The 13,733-nt window shown below is 37.8% G+C and overlaps 4 protein-coding genes across 5 annotated transcripts in view; 1 reads left to right on the plus strand and 3 right to left on the minus strand.

Moving 5' to 3' along the window:
* LOC109154227 (auxin-responsive protein SAUR68-like) overlaps positions 1 to 13,733 on the plus strand; it is a 93,018-nt gene that overhangs the window by 22,049 nt on the left and 57,236 nt on the right. The window lies entirely within an intron of this gene.
* On the minus strand, positions 586 to 10,092 carry LOC109154236 (auxin-responsive protein SAUR68-like). Of its 2 annotated transcripts, XM_019302071.1 has the most exons (2): positions 9,562 to 10,092; positions 586 to 717 (listed from the first exon to the last, which is right to left on the minus strand). In XM_019302071.1, exons 1-2 carry the CDS (start codon positions 9,931 to 9,933, stop codon positions 691 to 693), a joined length of 399 nt encoding a protein of 132 aa, XP_019157616.1. In that variant the 5' UTR covers positions 9,934 to 10,092; the 3' UTR covers positions 586 to 690. The 2 variants fall into 2 exon arrangements, with proteins under 2 accessions (XP_019157616.1, XP_019157615.1); XM_019302070.1 differs by lacking the exon at positions 586 to 717 and having other exon boundaries at positions 9,386 to 10,092.
* LOC109154226 (auxin-responsive protein SAUR68-like) lies at positions 2,428 to 3,135 on the minus strand. The gene has a single exon (XM_019302063.1). The coding sequence runs from the start codon at positions 2,953 to 2,955 to the stop codon at positions 2,518 to 2,520; it is 438 nt and encodes a 145-aa protein (XP_019157608.1). The 5' UTR covers positions 2,956 to 3,135; the 3' UTR covers positions 2,428 to 2,517.
* LOC109154231 (auxin-responsive protein SAUR68-like) lies at positions 7,249 to 7,807 on the minus strand. The gene has a single exon (XM_019302068.1). It carries the CDS (start codon positions 7,758 to 7,760, stop codon positions 7,326 to 7,328), a length of 435 nt encoding a protein of 144 aa, XP_019157613.1. The 5' UTR covers positions 7,761 to 7,807; the 3' UTR covers positions 7,249 to 7,325.

The following is a 13,733-nucleotide window of genomic DNA, read 5'->3' on the forward strand; positions in this document are numbered from 1 at the left end:
AATATCCTAGTAGTATGAGATGGACAATAGAACCTATAACCCTTAGAAGATTGTGCATATCCAATAAAGAAAACATTAATCGTCCTTGAGTCAAGTTTCTTCTCGTGTGGGTTATATATCCTCACTTCAGACGAACATCCCCAAACACGCATATGTTGCAAACTCGGTTTTAAACCTTTGAATAACTCAAACGGTGTCTTAGGGACAGCCTTGGTTGGAACACGGTTTAATATATACGTTGCCGTCTTAAGTGCTTCATCCCACAACGGCTTCGGAAGCTTAGAGTTACTAAGCATACTCCGCACCATATCTAGAAGGGTCCGGTTTCTGCTTTCAGCTACACCATTTTGGTCTGGAGAACCAGGCATGGTGTAAGGAGACAAGGGAACAATTCATAAAGCATAGAGTACAACTCATTAACTTAGATTGACTAGTCAATTTCTAGTCATCCGACTATTGAATTTTCAGGATTTTAGGAATAGATTATCAATTAAGCTAGGATTAATTATCTAATTAATCCTTAAATAGAATTTGGATTTACGGGGTGTCACAATCAGTTAGTTTACATCACTAAAGCCAGTTATGTGAAAACAAAATTGAATATATTATACATCAATTCTTGTATTTATGTACATTTCACATGACATATTGAGCTACAGCTGATATCCTCGTTTACATTATATCAGCAAACTAGCAATTCCTGATTTCTCTGCCCTTCATGGTGTAGTGGAGCTGATGAACACCGGTGTGAAGTAACTGAGACTAGCAATGCATTCTTGAGTTCTTGGGATACGCCTTGGCTAAGAAGTGAAATGATGTAGTCCATTAAGACTGCATCACATGGTAGCGTAATAGGCCCATTGGTTGAAAGCCCAAATTCTTCTTCAGACATACTTAAAAGTTGCCTAATGATCCCATTCTTGAGATAAGATAGAGGGACAACAAACCGTCGCTTCTGATCAGTTATGTAGATAGCGAAATGACTCTTGTTAACTGTTATGGAGCTATTTGCATCCTCATTTAGTCTTGGAAATGGAATCCTCTTTCTTCGGATGACAGTAAATATCTGTCATCTTTTGGCCAGCTTGATGAGTTTCTTGGAGCTGATCATGGTATTAACTTAGGAAATAGAAAATGGAAGAGAGTAAGATCTTTAGAAACCTAGCTTAGATATTGGCTAGACAAAGTTGTAGTGTTTGATGACCAAAGTTCGCTTGGAAACGACCTATTAAAGTACTTGAGAGACTTTAATTTCTTGAGGAAACCAGAGAAGGCAAAACCATGTTCCACCCAACTATATGATGGTGCCTTTTAGCTTCAATTAGAAATATATGGGATATCAAGTGTAGCCATATATATAGACATACAAGTAAGGAATCACATGGTTATGATTCCCAACTATCTCTTCAACTACTGCTTCTACTGCTGGAGCTGTTCTGCTGGGCCAAAAGTGAAGAGAGAGACGAAGTCTCGAAGGCAATTTATATCGTGCACCAGGGCGCGCATTGCATTGTGCGCCCTGATGCAAAACGACGTCGTTTTACATAACTGTATAAAAAAATACACATAATTGTATAAACAAATACACATAATTGTATAAAAAAAAAATACACATAATTGTATAAACAAATACACATAATGGTGTAAACAAATACACAAAATCATTTCAACTCCCTTCCGCGCCTCCCAAAACGACGTCGTTTTGGGAGGCACGGGGCGCATAGTGCTGCGCGCGCCGTGGTGCAGGGTATAACGATTGAGTCTCGAAAGTTGATGAAGACGGGCACCAATGACACCATAATGGAACGGGCTCATCAAGATGAGACGAGGGAGACAAATTTCTGCCGGAAAAGGCCTTACACGCCCCCACGCGCCGGCACGTGCTCACCGGAGCTCTGGTCAGCGGCGGCACGTGGAGGCTCCATTGGTCGCTCCGCTTCTTCCGGCGGCGTCGCCTTCTTGCGCCGATCAATGCCTACTGGGCTCTGATACCATGTTAAGAAATAATACTCTCTATTATTTCTTACTTCTCTATACAACTAAACAAACACACTGCCATATATATACATGCTAAGCACACTGTACAAGGCCCTTCACATCCCAGGACGTTTCATATGTCATGACCCTTCACATTCCTATCCTATTCCCTTCTAACAGGATTCAATCTTTTAGTGTTTGTTTGACCCATTTGGTAGTTGCTAAGCCAGAAATGGACGTGGCTAAATTTTATTGTTACAAACTCAACAAGGCAAAACTATATAGTTTGAAGCTTTTTGCTCAAATTTGAATAAAATTAATGCAAGTAAGCACAAGTAATAGAAAATATGTCAACTATGTGTGTTGCAACGAACTGAAGATTAAGGAGAATTTGAAAGCAATGAATATATAAAAATATATTTGAATTTCCTAAGAAGACTACTGAACATATTGATTATCAAGTATTGGTGTATTGGATTTATGTACATTTCACAAGATGTATTGAGTTACAACTAATATCCTCATTTACAAAACTTATTATCAGCAAACTAGCAATAATTCCTGATTTCTCAACCCTTCTTGGTGCAGTAGAGCTGATGAGCATCGATATGAAGTAACTGAGTTGAGTAATGCAATCTCTAGTTCTCTGGATAAACCTCGGCTAAGAAGTGAAACGATGTAGTCCATGAAGACTGCATCACATGGTAGCGTAATAGGCCCATCGCTTGAAAGTCCAAATTCTTCTTCAGACATGCTTAGGAGTTGTCTAATGATCTCATTCTCGAGATAAGATAAAGGAACAACAAACCGCTTCTGATCAGCTGTGTACACAACAAAATGACCCTTGTTTGCTGCAGTGGAAGTGCTGCAACTATTCGCGTCATCATTTAGTCTTGGAAACGAAATCCTCTTTCTTCGGATGGCAGCAAATTTTTGCCATCTTTTGGCGAGCTTGATGAGCTTCTTGGAGCTGATCATGGTATTAACTTAGAAAATAGAGAGCGAGGAATTGAATGGAAGAGAAGAAGATGTGTAGAAACCTTGGAAATTGGTTAGACTGAACTTCAGTGTTTGATTATCGAAATGCATATGGAAGTGATCTATTTAAACAAGCTTAAGTTGTAGAGGAAATAGGCATAACCATGTGCAAGGGGCCTATTAGCTTCAATCAGAAATATATGGAATCTGTTGTGTGGCCATATAAATGAGGAATCACATGGTTTTGTTTCCCAATCATTCAAACAAATTGATTAAGCTATTCTCTTAATTGGTGAATTCCATTAACTTACTCTTCTCTGCCCTCATCTCCCAATTGGGGCCAGTTGGTTCCAATCAGAAATATATGGGATATGAAGTGTGCCCAAGTGTAGAGACACACAGTTGAGGAATCACATGTTTATGTTTCTCAATCATAGAATTGATAGATTCAAACAAGAAGATGAAGATAACCCATAGGTGAACGGCATCAATTTATTGCACTTTATCCTTATCTAACATTTGACAGGCTTTCTAGGAATAGCAGTAGTTAGGCCATCCTATCTATTCAATTTCAAATTTCATTGAAGCATGTGGGGAATGATTTTCAAACAAGGTCTTTATCTGCAATGTTGATAGTAGAAATTCATAATGGTTGTTGGAAGACAAAACCATGTGGTAATGTGTCTTAACAAGCTAGCTGACTGGCCTCCCATCAAATTTTGTATTAGACACTAAGGGAACTATATATATATATATATATATATACACATTTGATTTTGAATTCACCATCTATAATACTTCCTTCAATTCACGCATATTTCTTATTCATTCAACAGTTTGCCAACCAGAAGGATGAACAAGCTGAAAACTCCTGCTGTGTCAACTTGGAAACAACCTTGTCCTCTTTAAACAAAATGTCTTCAGCATCAGTAGCAAAATGGGTTCAGTCAAGCAGTGCACCAAGCCAGCCATTGGCCTAGTTGAATCCTATCCTCCAGGACAGCTCGTCGTTGTTTTCCAAACACAGTAAAGATCACATTCAAACAAGTCTGGAAAGCAGTCAGGGAAGTACTCCCCCTCTTAAATGATTAGTGGCCATAATTTGGAATGCTAGAGAGATTTCTACTAAAGGATCCCTCAATGACAAATATTTTATTAAGAAGTATCACCCTGGCCTCTAATTTTAGGTATCCTGAACCTTTTAAACACCCTTCTCACTTACAGTACTTTTGTAATTATCTGAGCATTTCAAAGGCAACTTAAATATGGGTTTTTCAGAATGCTGAGTTGGTTGTTCAGGTCACTTGAGACTCAGAAAAATCCCTCAGTTTTTCTCTGTCTCATACAGTTCTACCAAGGCCTATAAACTTTTCTATTTTCTACGCAAGATGTATGAAGGCACCTAGAGAAACTTTCTGTGATGAGTTCACTAAAATTGCAGATAGTATAGATACTAATACTCCCCCCTGTGAGATTGGGGAGTATTGTCAATATTTTCGTACTCACTCCACATTTGAAGTACCATTTGTACAGATAAGAATCCCATTGGTTACATGATCTCTTCTTCATATAGATACATATATGATCTATGGAGCAGTAAGTTAGACATACGCTTTGTGGATTACTATACAGAAAAAGTTTGGAGGAGTGCTAGACAACATGCAGAACGAAGAGGTTGGCTATCCTGCAGTATAGTGTGTGAATGCTTGTGGATTAGTTCATATTCAATTCGTTTGTATGGTAATTCTATGATGAGGTTGAATAGCGGGTATGGTTCTTATGCCATTTGGAAAATGCTTGACAGAATGCTTGTTAACCATGCTTGGGATGCAATTTTTCATATTGCTTATTCATAATTAGGCTAGAAAGTACTACTTCTGACCATTCTCTGATCTGATGCACATAACTTGTGCTTAGATCAACTGGGAGTTCTACAAATCCATTGCAGTTTATAATTGCTGGAAATGATTATGAAGGCTTTCTGGATTCGGTTGAGAAGGTTCAAGAAAATAATATGTTTGTCTTCTTATACAAACAGAAAATTTTATGGAATGTATTGAGCGAATGGAATAGAACAGGAGGAGCTGGAAATTGGAATATAATAGGGTGCAAGAATTTGAGATAAAGTTAGAGGAAGATCCAACAAAGGTAAATGGCCTTTACTAAAAGCAACCCCAGATTGAAGAGGATTACTAAGTGAAGACAAATGAAGAGAATAGAACTACATGCTTTACACATCCCAAAGGCAGGTATAGACGTTTTTTTCGTGAACAGAAATTCTTTCATGGCTATTGAACAGAAGATAAAAACAGCAGTAAAAACCTTAGGTCTTGGTTGGACTGACTTTTGGTGCTTCATGCTCAAAATACATATGGAAGTGACTTATTTAAAGTGCCCCACGAGGCTAAGTCAAGCTATATGTTACTGAGAAAATTCTGGAAGGCAAAACCATGTGCACCAGAGTTGTATGGGGCCGCTTAGTTTCAATCACATAAGAATGAGGAATCACTTGTGTATGTTTCTCATTCATAGGATTGATTCAAACCAAAAGGCTGAGATATTGTGCAGCTGAATGTGACTATGGTCTTGTTTGGTAAAATAGTTAGTCTATAGGTCAATTTTGGCTTATTTGATCACTATTAGTTGTTTGATTTGGTTTAAAAATCAATATAAGTGATTGGTTAATTAGCTCTTTGTACTCCAAAATGCTAAAATTCAAAAAGCTACTCAAAGCAACTTTTTCAATTAACTTTTTGATAAAAAAAATTATACTAAACAGTTATTAACTAACAGCTAATTTACCAAACACCTTTCTACAATCAGCTAATGTTATCAACTACTTAAGCCATCTTATGTATTCAATATCATTGTAGCTTGTGGGGACTTGTGTTATTAGAAAAGCCTTTGCTTTATCTACAAACTTGTGTTTAAAAATTCTTGATGTTTTCTCAAAGACAAAACCATGTGATAATGTTGTCTTATCATGCTAGCTGGCTACCATACCCGGGCCCTTAGCCACTCAATCCACTTCCCAAAAGATCTATATAAACACAATTGAGTTAGTATTCACCCAACTCAAATATTTCCTTCACAGCTACCTTAGTTTCTGCATTCTTAAATTGTTTCTATATATAGCATCTTTGATTAACACTCCCACTGGTTTAAGAAGAAACATCCCAGAATGGCGATCAGTATGACTCGCATTCTCCGTGCTAAGCAGGGCCTCAGAAGGTCTTCTTCAAGAACAAACAGAGAAAATGAGGTTCCTAAGGGGCACTTTGCAGTTTATGTGGGCGAAAGCGAAAAGAAGCGCTTTGTCATTCCAGTTTCGTACTTGAAGGACCCTTCATTCCAAGACTTGCTTAGTCAAGCTGAGGAAGAATTCGGATTTGATCATCCAACGGGTGGACTCACAATACCTTGTATGGAGGATACCTTTCTTGAAGTCATCTCTAGTTTGAGATCTTGAGAGACTACAGACAACTTAGTTTAGTGAAGAAAATTTTTGCATAGAAGAGTTTTACTGTACAGTTCATTTGTAAAATTTTTATCTGCATTTTTGCAGCAACTTTGAAAATATCAGAAATGCTGTCCAATTTTCACCAAAACGTATTCCAAATTGTTGCTTTGATAAATATACTTTGAGTAAAACAGAAGATTAAGGAGAATATGAAAGCAATGAATATATTTGAACTTTCTAAGAAGAATACTGAACATATTGGTAAACAAATTTTCAATTTCAGTTTTCGAAAACAGAGAATAGAAAACAGAGAATGAAAGTAAACAGGCCCCTAATCTCTAGGCTTCGTAATATGTAAGAATTCCATATTTGAATATTCCTTAACAAACATCAACTATTCAAATATTTCATTGCCAACTTGATAACAGTGCAACTCCGGTTGCTTCAGGCTCCCGTCCAATTGGTTCAAACAATATTCATCCTCAAGGTCAGACTAAAATGGCACTGTTGCCGCAGATGGTAAGCACTACTATGACTTGCAATCTCATTATATGGTTCAAATTACATCTGGCATAGCAGTGCTACTATGCAAGTCCAAAAATGGAAGTGGCAAAATTGTATTGCTACAAATTCAATTATGCAATTATATAGTTTAGTGCTTTTTGATAAGAATTGAATAAAATTAATGCAAATAAGCACTTGTTACAGAAAATATGTCAACTAGGTGTATTGCAGCAAACTGAAGATTAAGAAGAATATTATAGCAAATGAATATATTTGAATTTTCTAAGAAGAATACTGAACATATTGGATATCAATTAAGTATTGCTGTATTGGTTTTTTGTACATTTAACATTATGAATTGAGCTACAACTAATATCCGCATTTACAAAATTTATTGAGATTAATATCAGCAAACTAGCAATTCTTGATTTCTCCACCCTTCTTGTTGTAGTGGAGCTGATGAACACCGATGTGAAGTAATTGAGACGAGCAATGCATTCTCGAGTTCTCTGGATAAGCCTCGACTAAGAAATGAAATGATGTAGTCCATGAAGACTGCATCACATGGTAGTGTAATAGGCCCATCGCTTGGAAGTCCAAATTCTTCTTCTGACATGTTTAAGAGTTGCCTAATAATCTCATTCTCGAGATAAGATAGAGGGACAACAAATCGCTTCTGATCAGCCGTGTAGATAGCAAAGTGACCCCTGTTAACTGGAGTGGAAGTACTGCAGCTATCTGTATCATCACTTTGTCTTGAAAAGGAAATCCTCTTTCTTCGGATGGCAGCAAATTTCTGCCATCTTTTGGCGAGCTTGATGAGCTTCTTGGAGCTGATCATGGTAATAACTTAGAAAATATAGAGATATTGAATGAAAGAGAATAAGATGTGTAGAAAGTTGTTGTTTGATGATCAAAATTGAGATGAGAAGCAACCTATTTAAAGCGGTTCGATTTCTTGAGGAAATCAGGCAAGACAAAACCATGTTACCCAGCTGTATGGGGCCTTTTAAGACATACAAATAGGGAAACACATGATTATGTGTCCCAATTTTCACATAAATTCAAATAAATTGATTAAGCTATTTTTTGGGCAAATACCATTAACTTTGTGCTGTGTATATTGATCTCTCATTTGGTAGGTTTTCTTGGAGTGACAAAGGTAGTTGAGCTTTCCCCGTTGTTCAAATTTATTGAAGCATATGTTGAGTGATGTCCAAAGGTGGTCTTCATCTACAATATTGATGATTTTTGGAAGACAAAACCATGTGGTGATGTTGTCTAATCGTTCTAGCTGGCAGGCTGGCTTGCCTGTGATCCAAATTTCACATAGCCATTCAATCCATGTCCTAAAGGATCTATATATATAAATGCATTTGAGTTGATGTACACCCCAGTACCCCACTCAAGTTCTTCCTTAACACAAATCCTAGTTTCTGCCTACTCAAATTGTCTATAGTGAAAAAAATTTCAGAAATCCTACTTTCCAAAAAACATATTTCAGCATGGCAATTGGTATGGGGCATATTTTCCGTGCTAAGCAAGGCCTCAGGAGATCTTCTTCAAGAACAAACAGAGAATGTGAAGTGCCTAAGGGGCACTTTGCAGTTTATGTTGGGGAGAGTGAAAAGAGGCGTTTTGTCATTCCAGTTTCGTACTTGAAGGACCCTTCATTCCAAGACTTGTTGTGTCAAGCTGAGGAAGAATTCGGATTTGATCATCCAATGGGCGCACTCACAATACCTTGTATGGAGGATACCTTTCTTGACATTATCTCTAGTTTGAGGAGATCTTGAGAAACTACAGACAACTTAGTTTAGTGAAGAAAATTTTTGCATAGAAGACTTTTCCTGTATAGATTTTTGTTTGCATTTTTGCAGCAACTTTAAAAATATCAGAAATGCTATCCAATTTTCACCAAATCCAACTTAGTTAAGCAATAACAGTTTGCAATTAAGTTAAGAATAATCTTGAGAACAGTCTATAATTTAGTGTCCCTTGCTAACTGCAGAGGATTTACCACAACTATTCACAGTCCTTGTTTCTTAAAAATGAAATCTTCTTCCCTTAGATAGCAACAAATATCTTCCATTATATTCATCTTTGCAGATTTACTCAAATATCACACAAAGGTGCCAGATTAGTATATTGGACATAAGAAATGAAAGAAAATGGAGGGAGTGTGTATAGAATTTGTGGGTATTCAATCAGTAATTCTGTAATGGGACTATTGCAGCTGATGGTCAGAACTGTTCAAAATTGAGATAACAAACTGACCATATTGCTTTCTCATCATATGCTTCAAATTACATCTGCCTTCTCGTTATTACAAATTCAATTAGGCAATTATATAGTTTAATGCTTTTGAATGAAATTAATGCAAATAAGCACTTGTCACAGGTATAACTGTATTCCAACAAACTGAAGATTAAGGAGACTATGAAAGCAATGAATATATTTGAATTTTCTAAGAGGAATACTGAAGATTTTGGATATCAAGTATTGGTGTATTGGATTTATGTACATTTCACATCATGTATTGAGCTACAACTAATTAATATCCTCATTTACAAAATTTATTGAGATTAATATCAGCAAACTAGCAATTCCTGATTTCGGTGTAACGGAGCTGATGAACACCGATGTGAAGTAACTGAGACGAGCAATGCATTCTCGAGTTCTATGGATAAACCTTGGCTAAGAAGTGAAATGATGTAGTCCATGAAGACTGCATCACATGGTAGTGTAATAGGCCCATCGCTTGGAAGTCCAAATTCTTCTTCAGACATACTTAAGAGTTGCCTAATGATTTCATTCTCAAGATATGATAGAGGGACAACAAACCGCTTCTGATCAGCAGTGTAGAGCGTGAAATGACCCTTGTGAACTGCAGAAGAAGTACTGCAGCTATCTGCATCATCATATAGACTTGGAAATGAAATCCTCTTTCTTCGGATGGCAGCAAATTTCTGCCATTTTTTGGCCAGCTTAATGAGCCTCTTTGAACTGATCATGATATTAACTTAGAAAATAGAGAGAAAGGTTGAATGGAAGAGAATAAGATTTGTAAAATTGGGTAGAATGAATTGCAGTGTTTGATGATTGAAATGCATATGGAAGTGATGTATTTAAAGTGATGAGGAGGCTAAGACAGTCTTTAAGCTGTTGAGGAGGCAAAACCACATGGTTATGCTGCCTAGCTAGTTGTATGGGGCCTTTTTGCTTCAACCACAAATATATGCAATATGGAGACATAAAAAAATGAGGAATCACATGGTTTTGTTTTCAAATCATCTCTTTATTTGATTCAAGACTTGCTGCTTGCTCTCCTCATCTCTTATGTGACAGATCGAGTTTCTTGAAAAGACAGAAGTAGATAAGCTATCCCCATCTACTCAATTTCAGAAGTAGACTGATATTTTTCGTTTAAGTTGTTAGTTGAAAATTCTTGATGATTTTGTAAGACAAAAACATGTGGTTATGTCTGTTATCTTGTTAGGTGGCTGCCCACCCATCCAAATTTCTCTTAGCCACTCAATCCACCTCCCAATGGATCTATATAAACACATTTGAGTTAGTATATATTCACCATTCTCAAACATTCCTTGCACAAATACCTTAGTTTCTGCAGTCTAAAATTGTTTCTATACCATCTTTGATTTACACTGCCTCTGCTTTAAAAAGAAGCATTCCAGAATGGCAATTAGTATGATACACATTCTCCATGCTAACAAGGGTCTCAGAAGGTCTTCTTCAAGAACAAACAGAGAAATCGAGGTTCCTAAGGGGCACTTTGCAGTTTATGTGGGCGAAAGTGAAAAGAAGCGCTTTGTTATTCCAATATCATACTTGAAGGACCCTTCATTCCAAGACTTGCTAAGTCAAGCTGAAGAAGAATTTGGATTTGATCATCAAATGGGTGGGCTCACAATACCTTGCCCAGAGGATACCTTTCTTGACATCATCTCTAGTTCTAGTAGATCTTGAGACTCTACAAGCAGCTTAGTTTAGTGGAGAAAAATTTTGCACAAAAGAGTTTCTATGTACACTTACTTTTTTTTTTTTTTTTTTTTTCCTTTTTAGTTGTCTCATATCAGATTGGGATTTGTAAATCTTGAGAAATTACAAACAGTTCAGCTTTAGTGGAAAAACAAATTTTGCACACAAGTTTTCTTGTACAGTTTTTACTTCTACTTCCATTGTGTCTTGTGATCAGATTGGCAAAATATGCAGAGATTTAATACTGCTTTTGGTGCACATTGTGGATGAGATTATGCTGAACTATCAGTTGATATTGGTGTATTAACTAAGCTGCTGATTTCTTGATCTACTCAATAAAGATTTTACACAATTACATGCAGAAAGAATATCCAACAAGTTTGATGGAGACACTAAGACAAGCTGAGGTGAATTGATAACCCAACGGGGTAGCTTAAGTGACAAATGAACTCTTTTTGTGGGGGAGAATTCTGGGATAGGTTCGTTTTCTTGTGATGATTCCCTTTGGGTCAGCTCCCGTACCTTCCGAAACGAACGAGGATTAGTTGGGCGGACCTGAACCTTTAAACGGCTCAGAAAGACCCAGATCATCCCGTGGTTTACACAAAAAAATGGCTTCTGATGTATGCACTCTTAATTATTTTGAATCTTTTGAACTTAGAAAATGCAAATTAAATCCAAAAAATTGATAAAGAAATTTGGTGTTGGTGAATAGCAGAAGTATGTTAACCTCATAGAACAAGTATGGGAGACAAAGAAGAATACTAGATTAGGAGTGCAGTAGATGTAAGTTTTGTTAGATATATTTTTTTTCTTTTTCGCAAGTTGTAACTTTCTTACTTGTTAGATAACTAACTGCGTAAAATGCCAGTTGGGAAAAACCCTTCCAACACATGAGTTTACATAGTTTATAGGTTTTAAGCTTTATAAATAAGTGGATTCGTGGTGTAATGGTAGTGCATTTGACTCCAAATCAAAAAGTTGTGTGTTTTATTCATGTCGAGATCAATTCCCTCTCCCATCACATATGAGTTATATAGCTATATGAGAATATATCCGTCTTGGAAGGTGAGAAACCAGCAGAAACCAGAAAATCATGCAAACGAGTGAACCAAGCACCTTAAGCCCATATAAAGAACGTTGAAGGAGACAAACGTGCCCGGGTATCGTTTTGTCTTCATAACCAGGGGGCTGGCGCATATAAACCGTCTCAGCGAGATTGCCATTTAGAAAAGCATTGAGTATGTCCAACTGTCGAATAGTCCATCCACGAGAAATAGCTAAGGATAAAAGAAGACGTACCGTAGTCGGTTAAACAACGGGACTAAAGGTCTCAAAGAAATCCTCGCCGGAAATTTGATTGAATCCCTTGGCAACTAACCGAGCCTTGTAACGCTCAATCGAACCATTAGCCTTTCTCTTGGTTCTAAACACCCACTTACATCCAACTACATTCACACCTGATTTAAAGGGAACAAGCCTCCATGTATTGTTGTGCACCAAGGCATTAAATTCCAAATCTATTGTCCCGCCATTCAGGAAATTTAACCGCTTGAGTAAAACATGTAGGTTCAGGAGTAACAGCAGCAGCAGATAAAGCAACATGATCATGTGATCCCGAACTTCTCGTATTCATTCCATGAGAGCGAACGGGTGATGGCGCGTGACGAGACCGACCACGAGGCCGGCCTCTTGGCCGAGGAGCCGGCTGGTCCGTGACTGTCCGCTCGGACTCGGTCATGGGCTCGGCAGTAGCAAGCTGCTGGCGGTGGTGGTCAAAAGCGGCTATGGGCGCGGCAGGAGGGTCACGAGCCGTGACAATAGTCGGATCACCACCAGAAACAATTGGTGCAACACCCCATGGCTCCGGGCGTGGTTTTGGAACCTGCGAATCCACAGAAGCAACAAAAGGAAAGACAGCCTCATCGAATCGCACATGGCGACAGATAAAAACCTTGTTAGTGTTAGTGTCTAAACAACGATAGCCACGAAAAGATGGAGGATATCCTAGAAAGACACAAGGGGATGACCGAAGCTGTAGTTTGTTGCGATTATAGGGACGCAGTTTTGGAAAGCATAAACACCCAAAAACACGCAGATATGAATAAGATGGAGGAGACCGATGCAAAAGATAATGAGGAGATTTATCAGATAAGACAGGAGTGGGCATTTTATTCATTAGATAAACCGCAGTTTCAAAAGCATAATCCCAAAAACGAGACGGAACAGAGGATCGAGCCATTAATGCTAGTCCCGTTTCAACAACATGCCTATGCTTACGTTCTACCCTGCCATTTTGTTCATGAGTATACGCACATGATTGCCTGTGACGAATACCTAAGGACGCAAGAGTGGAACCAAGCTTTTTATATTCTCCCCCTAAATCAGATTGAAAAGAAATAATCTTGCGAGAAAATGAACGTTCAACTAGTGAACGAAACTTATCAAATATAGCATACAAATAAGATTTAGCACGCCTGGGATAATACCACATATAACGAGTGTAATCATCCACAAACAACACAAAATATTTAAAGCCAGACGCAGAAAGTAATGGCGCAGGGCCCCAAATATCTGAATAAATTAATTCCAAAGGATGCGTACTAGTAGTTTCGACACGAGACAAAGGAAAACGAGAAGATTTTTCTAATTGACAAGAGGAACAGACATTGGGAAGATCACTAGAATTAAATGTACCAACAGACGAAGACGCTAAAATTTTACGCAAGACTCGAGAATGAGGATGCCCCAACCGCATGTGCCAAACGTAAGAGGACCGTGCAGCAACAAATGCAGCAGGGGAAGCAGAAGACGC

The sequence above is a fragment of the Ipomoea nil genome, unplaced genomic scaffold (assembly GCF_001879475.1).
Source record: "Ipomoea nil cultivar Tokyo-kokei standard unplaced genomic scaffold, Asagao_1.1 scaffold2610, whole genome shotgun sequence".
NCBI lineage: Eukaryota > Viridiplantae > Streptophyta > Magnoliopsida > Solanales > Convolvulaceae > Ipomoea > Ipomoea nil.

Coding starts and splice junctions, on each gene's coding strand:
- LOC109154231 (XM_019302068.1), bottom strand. CDS start 7,760: ATGATCAGCTCCAAGAAGCTCATCAAGCTCGCCAAAAGATGGCAGAAA.
- LOC109154236 (XM_019302070.1), bottom strand. CDS start 9,933: ATGATCAGTTCAAAGAGGCTCATTAAGCTGGCCAAAAAATGGCAGAAA.
- LOC109154226 (XM_019302063.1), bottom strand. CDS start 2,955: ATGATCAGCTCCAAGAAGCTCATCAAGCTCGCCAAAAGATGGCAAAAA.